Source organism: Ahaetulla prasina, chromosome 14 (assembly GCF_028640845.1).
Source record: "Ahaetulla prasina isolate Xishuangbanna chromosome 14, ASM2864084v1, whole genome shotgun sequence".
Lineage (NCBI taxonomy): Eukaryota > Metazoa > Chordata > Lepidosauria > Squamata > Colubridae > Ahaetulla > Ahaetulla prasina.
The window spans coordinates 19,192,241-19,202,142 of record NC_080552.1 but is presented as its reverse complement, the minus strand read 5'-3'; the positions used below and the strand labels follow the sequence as shown (position 1 = coordinate 19,202,142).

Sequence of the window (9,902 nt, the reverse complement as noted above, 5' to 3'; positions counted from 1 at the left end):
ATTCTGCGCAGTTCGGACAACCCCCAAATCCCACTCCTGACTGGCCCCACCCCACCCCTCCCAGGAGTCCCCACACGGCCCGTTTTGGATGCAGGTAAGTGCAGAGCATGCTTGGAGGCTCGCGGAGAGCGAAAAACGGGCCTACTGGAAGTTTGAGAAGGCTGGAAACGGGCCCATTTCCAGCCTCCAGAGGGCCTCCGGAGCCTGGGGAGGCTGTTTTCACCCTTCCGGAGCCTTGAGGAGAGCCCGGGGAGGGCAAACACACACCTCCCCACATCGTGGTGCAGGAGGCTGACTAGGCCACGCCCACCATGGCCACGCCCACCCAGCAACCGGGGCAGAGAACTCCCTGCTAAAAAATTTTTGAAGCCCACCCCCTGATCACACGACCTCCCGGGACGCTGCAACGGTCATAAATGTGAATCCGTTGTCCAGCCTCCGAATGTAAATCGCGTGACCGCGTGGCGGGATGCTGCATCGGCTGTGGAGTGTGAAAAACGGCGGTAAGTCACTTTTTTCCCCCTCCTCGTGCCGTTGGAACTTGGAACGATCGCTAAGTGAACCTTCGTAAGTCGAGGACTACCTGCATTTGCCGGCTTTTGCTGGCAGGAGGGGAAAAAAAAAGCTGGGGTTTCAAAGCTAGATTCACACACATGACTAGCCACATACATCCCTGAGAGCCTGGCATGACTGAAGGATAGGTTGGGTACACACATCACTGCGATGATACAATTCTAAATTAAGAGGTGTGCAGTTTATAGCTGCCTGGCCTTACTTGCTCTCTGCCCTTTACACTGTAACGGCTCCAAAGCATTTCTGACCGTGCGCAACCCGTCTCCCTTAATGCCCTTAAAAGCAGCACTGCAGAATTATACCCATTTTACAGATGGAAGGAAAAAAACAACAACAGGGGAGGGAGAGCAGAATTTGCAAAGGAATCAGGCTGGGTTCAGGGATTAAAGCACCAGACTGGATAACACACCAGGAAATTGTGAGTTCTAGTTCTTTCTTAAGCATGAAAGCCAGCTGGGTGCCAATCCCCAGGAGACAGTGAGTTCTAGTCCTACTTTTAAGCATCAAAGCTAGAATGATGGAACGGACCTTGGAGGTCTTCTAGTCCAACCCCCTCTTTAGGCAGGAAACCTGACACCACTTCAGACAAATGGTTATCCAACATCTTCTTAAAATCTTCCAGTGTTGGAGCATTCACAACTTCTGGAGGCAAGTCGTTCCACTGATTAATTGTTCTCACTTAGTTTAACTGATTAATTTCTCCTTAGTTCTAGGTTGCTTCTCTCCTTGATTAGTTTCCACCCATTGCTTCTCGTCCTGCACGCAGGTGATTTGGAGAATAGCTTGACTCCCTCTTCTTTGTGGCAACCCCTGAGATATTGGAACACTGCTATCATGTCTCCCCTAGTCCTTCTTTTCATTAAATTAGACATACTGAGTTCCTGCAACCGTTCTTCATATGTTTTAGCCTCCAGTCCCCTAATCATCTTTGTTGCTCTTCTCCGCACTCTTTCTAGAGTCTCAGCATCTTTTTGACATCGTTAGTTGGGTGACTTTGGCCCAATCACTCCAAAAGTTATCCTGGACTGAGCGCAAAATTTCTCTTGCCAAGCACAGAAGCGAATTGTGTTTGTTAAGTGAGTTTTGTCCCATTTTACCGCTTTTCGTACCACGGTTGTTAAGTGAATCACTGTAGTTATTGAGTGATGTAACACGGTTGTTAAGTGAATCCGACTTCCCCGGTGCTTGTCAGATGCAACCGTCATAAAAACGAGTCAGTTTCCAAGCGTCTGAATTTTGATCATGGGACCAAAGGGATGCTAGAACGGTTGTAAGTGTGAAAAATGGTCATAAGTCGTTTTTTTCAGCGCTATTGTAGACAGCTGATTAAATTAAAACTTAGCCAGTCAATTGGACTTGTGCTCTCTAATCGGGCCTTGAAAGACAAAACCGCCTCATGGGTTGGCCGATTAAAAATCCATTTACGTGTGCAAGAAAAAAAAAAAAAAGTTAAGAACCTGTGTCCTGAAACCAAGATGCCGTGGATATTGGAGAAAGTATCCAAAAATTAATTTTTAACAAGGACCGCGGTAAGTTTTTGGCTGCTGAGATGGGGAAGGAGAGGCCGAATCAATAGGAGGCGGGATTAATATGTAACCGAAGAATAAGGCAATTTGACTTTGAGTTTCGTTGGCCCAGACCCAATCACCTCTAAGATAGACCGAAATCCAAGGAGCTCCAGTTGACGTCAGATCCAAAATTGAGAGGCTTCAAATGGGAGACAAACATTTCTCTTGCCCTGTCCTACAGATGGGTCCATTGCACGGATTGGACAGGTAGACCACGACTTACAGAAATTCATTTAGTGACCGTTCAAAAGTTACAACTGGGAAAAAAAGGTGGCTTAGGACCGTTTTCCCCACTTACGACCGTTGAGTGGTCCCATGATCAAAATTTAACAGTTGCATCGTCCCAAGGGTCATGCAATCTCCTTTTGCGACCTTCTGTTTGTATTGTAAGAAAAATCCGCCCAGTTTTCATTTATTTATTTTTTTATTTATTTAATCGCATTTTTATACCGCCCTATCTCCCGAGGGACTCAGGGCGGTTTACAGCCTAATAAAAACATACATATAAATACAAAATAAAACACCAATTAAAAAACTTATTAAATAAGGCCGAATATTAAAAAATTACAATAAGATAATAAAACCCCGTTAAAACCAAATTTAAAATTTAAAATTCTAGTCCAGTCCTGCGCAAATAAATAGATGTGTCTTAAGCTCGCGGCAAAAGGTTCGAAGGTCAGGAAGTTGGCGAAGTCCTGGGGGAAGTTCGTTCCAGAGGGTGGGAGCCCCCACAGAAAAGGCCCTTCCCCTGGGTGTCACCAGTCGGCACTGCCTGGCTGACGGCACCCTGAGGAGTCCCTCCCTGTGAGAGCGCACGGGTCGGTGGGAGGCAATCGGTGGCAGCAGACGGTCCCGTAAGTAACCCGGCCCTATGCCAGGGAGCGCTTTGAAGATAGTTACCAAAACCTTGAAGTGCACCCGAAAGGTCACAGGTAGCCAGTGCAGTCTGCGCAGGAGAGGTGTCACATGGGAGCCATGAGGGGCTCCCTCTATCACCCGCGCAGCCGCATTCTGGACCAACTGGAGCCTCCGGGTGCTCTTCCAGGGGAGCCCCATGTAGAGAGCATTGCAGTAATCCAGTTGCTATGAGAGGGAGCTGAGAGGATGAAAGTCACCTTTCCCTTTCAAAGACCTCAAAGGCAGAGAAGCAACGAAGGGGGAGTTCTCACCTAGGAGGAAATGTAGACGAATACTCCATCCCTGGAAGGTTTTAAGGAGAGATTGGACAACCATTTGTCTGGAATGGCAGAGGGCAATGATGGCTAACTTTTTCCGGATTGAGTGCGCGTGCATGCCGGAACTCCCAAAATGCAATGTGCCCACGATGCATGCCCCCTGCCTCCCACGTAGGCACACGTGCCCCCCCTCACATGCCCCGCCCCTCATGCATGCGCACATGGCCCCCTGCACACACTCTGTGCATGCGTGGCAGAGATCCAAAGACCAGTTGGCCGGCGGGAGACGTGCACACATGCGCAGCAGAGCTCAACTGGGGAGATGGCTCACATAACCATAGAGAGGCTTCTGCGTGTCACCTCTGGCAAGCGTGCCATAGGTTCACCGTCACAGGCATAGGGTTTCCGGCCTGAGCAGGGAGGTGGGGGGTGGACTAAAAGACCTCCAAGTTCCCTCCCAATTCTGTATTTCTCTATTCTCCTGGGCTTTAAAATTGAAAGTTAAAATGCGGTTTGTAAATTCGAAACCGCAACTTTCTTCTGGTTTCAAATTCCCAACGGAGGCAAAAAAAAAAACCTGCCTGGGTGACGAAGACTGGGTCAGGGCTGAGATTCCCAATTTGGACCACTTTGAAGTCCATAAGGACTTCAACTTCCAGAATTCCTCAACCAGTATGGCTGGGCTGGGAAATTCTGGGAATTGAAGTCCAGGTATCCTGAAGTTGAGGGACGTGGAGGCTCAGTGGCTAGGACACTGTGCTTGTTGATTGAAAGGTCAGCAGTTCAGCGGTTCGAATCCCTAGTGCTTCCATGATTTGTCCCAGCTTTTGCCAACCTAGCAGTTCGAAAGCACGTAAAAAATGCAAGTAGAAAAATAGGGACCACTTTTGGTGGGAAGGGAACAGCGTTCTGTGCGCCGTTGCCATTGAGTCATGCCGGCCACATGACCACGGAGATGTCTTCGGACAGCGCTGGCTCTTTGGCTTTGAAACGGAGATGAGACCACCCCCTAGAGTCCGGAACGACTAGCACATTCGTGCAAGGGGAACCTTTACCTTTACCTTGGTCCTGAAGTTGTCAAGACTGGTCATCTCTATTTTAGGGATAACTCAAATCCATTTGCAAACTATGGGTAAGACAGTAATAATTTTAATTTTAGTTTTAATTTTACACCTTAAAGCTGTCCCCACCCCACAGAGAAGGGGAGGGGGAGGAGGAAGGGAGAAGGAAGATAGGGAGGGGAAAAACAGCCAGTTCAGGCAACCTGGTTTGTTCGGGTTTTTTTGAAAGTCAAAAAATCTTCCGATCTGCAAACGGACCATTCCGACTGCGAAGATTGGAACTGGGGCGTTTCGGGATCAAAGCCTGCCGGCTCTTCATCGCGGCGCACGTTTGTTTATTCTTATTTTAGAGCGAATAAAACAAACAAGTCCAGGACTGCTGACCCTCCCCCCACACGCCCCCAAGAGGGGGCTGCAAGGCTGGGGAACCCCCACGGGAGGGGGGGAAGGGGAGGGAGGGTCTCCCGAAACAGCCTTGCACACCTGCAGACACCTTGCGCGTCCATCTGTCTCTCTACCTAAGGAAGGCTACGGGGAATTAAAAAATAAAAAAAGAGAAGAAGAAGAAAGCAACGGGGAGGGGGGTGGGAAACCCAGAAGACATCTCCTCTCTCCTCCCCCCACCCTGCATCTTTCCAGCGCAGGGTGGGATATTCGATCCTGACTCGCTTAAACCTTGGCTGGTTTTGCTCCGCAAAATGCGCGGGATGTCCTCCGCAACCCGATGCGATCCACGGAGGATGGGGGGCGGGGGGGCTGGAGACCGCGCGTGGGAAAGCATACCTTCCTTCCTCACCCACCCACCCAGGGAAAATACAGCGGCCCCCCCCTCCACCCGAGTCTGGCCGCCAAATGCCGCCGACTCCTCCTCCTCCTCCTCCTCCTCGTAACCATGGCGTTTTTTCCTCCGCCTAGATAAGCGGCAGGTGGGCTCCTTAAGGGTGCAACGGCGGGTGGGGAGGGGAACCTGCCTAGCCTCCCCCCCCCTCTCTCCTCACCGCGAAGAGGCGCCTGTTCTCTTTAGCCGCCGGGGCTGCGGAGGAACGCGGGACCGGGGGAGGAGGAGGAGGAGAGAAATGAGTGGGTGGGTGGCGGAGAAAAGCCAAGCGAGGCCGCGTCTCCCCCCCATCTTGACGCAGGGCACCCCAAAGTAGTTGGGGCACTTTGCAAGGCGCGCGCCTGCTACCCTCTCTCCCTCCCTCCCTCCTGCCCTACCCGGCGCTCGTCTCTTTTGGGCACGGGGTGCCCGCGCGCCTTGGCATGCCAACTTGGTGCAGCGCCCGGGGGGCGTGTATGTTGCTTTCTCTCTCTCTTCCCCCCCCCTCTCTTTCTTGATTTTTCTTCGGTCTTCTTTGCCACAACCCGCGACGCCTGGCGCGCCGGACTGCGTTTGCAGCAAAACCCCACACGCCTCGCTCGCGCTGGGGCTGCCTGCTGTGGGAGCCGAGCAGGGTGGAGCGTGCCCGGGGCTGGGTGGTTGTGGGGGAAGGAAGGAAAGAAGGAAGGAGGTGCCTCGCTTGGGACAGAAGGAGGGCGCCGCCCCCCCACCCCACCCTATGGCGGCGCGCCTCTCCCCCAGGGATCTCTCCAGCGCATCCCTCTCCCATCTCCCCTCCCTGAAATCTCCCCCCCCACGATGCCCTCCGCCTGCCCCCGCGCCCCAAATTTCCCAGCGGACCCACCCCCTTGTTTGGCCGATTCCACTCCTCCTCTCCCCCCCCCCCCAAAAAAAACCACCCAAAACGAGCCAAGCCTTTGCAGGCAGCCGCTCTTTGGCGGCTTAAAACGAAAGGCATTGGGGGGGAGGGAGTGAGAAAGGGAAAGGGAGTGAAAGTGAATCCGAGCCGCTTTCGCTTCCGAAGCCTCCGCGTTCGATCTCCACCCGTCCCCGGTCGAACCCTTTGATCTCATGCCTCTCCGCGTTCTGCAACAAATAATAGAGAAATAAAAATAAAACGCGGATGCCAAGCCGGCGGGCCGCTCCCCCCTCCACACCTCTCCCCGCACCTTCCTCTCCTCCCGGGGAAGCGAGGCCGGCCGTGCTGAGGAGGAGGAGGAGGAGGAGGAGAAAGGCTGTCGGATCACCTGACGGTCCTTCCTGGAAAAATTCCCTCGCCTAGTCCGGGGGAAAAGGAAGGCTGCAGTGCGCCCTCTTGGGTTATATTTTGTGCTTTCTCGCTTTCTTTCTTTCTTTCCTCCCTTTTTCCTCCCCTCCTTTTTTGGTGTGTGTGTGTGTGTGTGTGTGTTGCGGGGGGGGGGGAGAGAGAAGAAACCAACAAGGTTCTTCCGCGGCTTCCCTTTTTTCCTCTTTGCTGCTGCGCTTTGCCGCCTGCTGCTCCGGGGTGGGGTGGGTGGGTGGGTATTTGGAAGAGGTGGGGAGAGAGGGAGGGAGGGAGGGAGGGGGGAACCGGGGGAGAGGAGGGACTGGGAACTCTTCGCCTGTCTGGGAAAGGGCGAGCGGCTCGCAGACAGGTGATGGACGCCGGGCCGGCTCGCGCCTCCTCCTCCTCCTCCTCCTCTTCTTCTTCCTCCTCCTCCTCCTCCTCTTCTCTGCTCGGCTTTTTTCACTTCGTCGCCATCCCGGCCAAGATGTAGACACTGACCGCTCCGTTGCTTGCCCAGAAAAAGCCCGAAGCATCTGCAGCAGCAACAGAAGAAGGCGAGGAAGCGCTGGTGGGCACCTTGGAGAAGGGAGGAAAGGAGAAGAGAGAGAGAGAGAGAGAGAGAAACCAGAGTCCGGGGCGTCCGGCTTGCTGAAGCGCCTTCCTTTCCCTTCTTCGCCGCCCCCTCCTCGTTTTTCTGGCTTCGGAAGCGGGGGAAGAGCGCCAACGGGACCACCACCACAGCTCCCCCTCCAAGCCGGCTTCTCGCCTCTGCAAGGGGAGACCCCCCCCCCACGCGGGAACCAACCGCCGGAGAGACCATTTAGATGCCATAGGAGATTTAAGGAGGAGACCTCCGCCCGCGCGCCCCCTGCCCAGAGCCCGAGCCCGGAGGACAACTGCCCCCCTTCCTCCTCCTCCTCCTCCGCCCAGCGCCGGTGGTGGCTCCCTCGCGCCCCCCCTTGAGGGATGGTTGTTATTTTCCCAACCCAAGGAGGCGGGGGGGTGCGCCTCCTGCGCTGCACCGTTGAGTCGTGTGGCCGACTACAGTGATGAGCCCGCAATGAGGATCAGCGCAGCATTCTGGGTTATAGGCTTTTGCTACCTCGTGTTGGCAGAGGTAGGTGCACACCTGGGCAAGGAAGGAGAGGGGGGGAGGGAAAGCAGAGGAAGGAAGGAAAGGTAGAAGACCCCCTCCCCCCTTTTAAAATCTCCAACTAATTCCAATATATATATATATTTGCATCTTTGTAATTCTTCCTTCTTCCCCTCTTCCTTCTCTCGACCTGTCTCTACCTTTCACCTGCACCCCCCCCCGTGCATGGGTTTGGCTTCACCTTGGACCCTCCGGGTGGAGAGAGAAGAGCCGGGTTCCCCTTCCCCAAATTACCCCCAAGTGGCAGCGTGGGAAAGCAGCCCTTCCTCGCGCGGCTAAAACTGCCATTCCTCCCCACGCTCCAAAACAGCGTGGTCTCTCTTCCCCCTCTTCCTCGTCCCCCTCCCTCCCCACGGACTTAGTAGCTAGGTCGCCTGAATCCCCCCCCCCCGCCAGCCCGTCCGTTCACCCTGCCTTGCGTCTCCTCTGGCGCGCGTGCAGACGTGCAAGGAATGGGGGGGGGGGGCGCCTGAAAACGCGCCTTGCGAGGCGAGCCAGCCTCCGGACTGTGTGGTTTTTTTTGCGTGCGTGTGTGTGTTTGGCCAACGCAACGCCGGCCTGGCTGGCTGGCTGGAGGGGTAAAGTGGGAAGTGGAAAAACGAGTGGGCTTAAATAAGCCAGTTTCCTACTCCTGGGGAACCGACCATGGCTAAAATAAGAGAAGGAAGCAATTCCAGTTTAAAACGCTGCCCCTTCGGAAAGGCAACCGCGTGTTTAAACTCCGCTTCTCCGCCCTGAAAATTCACTTTATAAGGTTATCCACAGGGCCTGGGAGGGTGGGGGGGGAAAACCACACCAAACCCAACTGTATTTCTCAGCTTGACTTTGGCACGTTTTGCTTAGAAGTTAGGACTTTTTTGCCTTTGGAAAGGGGCTTGTTTTCCCCCCCCCCTCCCAGGGACCGCGTTCAGACGACTCGCTGAACCCGGGTGGGGGTTTCCAAACACAGTAAAGGGATTCAGAGTTTTCTCCTGCAGGAGTGGGGAGGGGGGGGCAGCGAAGGAGAATCGCAGTTAAGTTTTTCAGAAGCCGGAGATGGAGGGTGGGGTGGGAGGGGGCAGATCACGGGCTTGTGACTCGGTGCGTTTGCAGGTAGAACTTGGCTTAGTTTTAGGAAGCTGGTTTGGGTTTGCGCGTGTCTGTGAGCCTTTGGTGGGGGGGGGTGTTGGCTGTGTATAATCTCTGCTGCTTCTTCTTTTTTTTTTTTTGGAGCCTGGGAGAATAGGAACGTAAAAACGGAGCCCTTCGGTGGGATATTTGCCCCCCCGCCTCCGGCTTCCTATTTGCCTCCCCCCCCCCCCGCATCCCCAAATTGGGAAATGGTTTCTGGTAGCCATCGCGGAGCGTGGGAATTGAGTGGCCAAAAAGGAAGCCAGTATATTTTCAAGCAGCAGGCTGAGTTTTCTGGCTCTTTAAGAAGGGTGCTGGGAAAAAGTAAAAAGGAGGTGGTTTGTGTGTGTATGGTGTGTTTGTGTGTTGATTTTTCAACCTGTAGGATTCGGGGCCTTTCTAGATCAGGGGTCTCCAACCTTGGCAACTTTAAGCCTGGCGGACTTCAACTCCCAGAATTCCCCAGCCAGCTTTGCTGAATTCCCCAGCTTTTCAGCGAGTGGTCTGAAAGTTTTGCTGGCTGGGGGATTCTGGGAGTTGAAGTTTGCCGGGCTTAAAGTTGCCAAGGTTGGAGACCCCTGTTTTAGATCACGGCCCACCCACCTACCTCCCCACTCAGGGAAATTTGGGGAGAAAAGTACGAAGCCAGGGCCAAGATTTTTATTTTTTATTTTTGCAGGCTGAGACTTTTATTTTCTTGCACAGTTTCCTGCTATTGAGAAAAAAAGAGAGAGAGTGTGAGAGAGAGAGTTGCTATGGGTCAAAGCTCTCCTTAGAGCAATTAAAAACAACAACAACAACAATGGGGCAAAAGAGGAAAAAGAAAAAAAGAAATTCTGGTTTGTTTTATCCTATTCATGTTGGAATTTTTAAAAATTTTTTTAAAGATAAGCTGGAAAAGAGGGTTGCAACTTTTTTTGGGGGGGGGGAAGGGGGGAGTGAGAGGAGGAAACAACCTGTGGAATGGTGCTGAGAATTCTGCTGGGTGCTGTATTTTCAACTTGATTTCTAGTCTCTCTCTCTTCTCTGTGTCTCTCTTTCTCTTTCTCTCTCTCTGTATGTCTCTTTCTCTCTCCTTTTTCTCTCTTTCTTTCTCTCTGTGTTTCTTTCTCTCTCTTTCTGTCTGTCTGTCTGTCTTTTCTCTCTCGCTTTCTCTC

The 9,902-nt window shown here is 53.1% G+C and overlaps 1 protein-coding gene across 1 annotated transcript in view; it reads left to right on the top strand.

The window, feature by feature from the left end:
* Window positions 1-6,819: 6,819 nt before the first annotated feature.
* Window positions 6,820-9,902, top strand: part of PDGFA (platelet derived growth factor subunit A) — a 63,848-nt gene continuing 60,765 nt past the window's right edge. Inside the window, exon 1 of the mRNA XM_058157270.1 lies at window positions 6,820-7,599. Coding sequence (XP_058013253.1) covers window positions 7,543-7,599 — 57 coding nt within the window. The 5' untranslated portion in view covers window positions 6,820-7,542. The remainder of the gene's footprint in view (window positions 7,600-9,902) is intronic.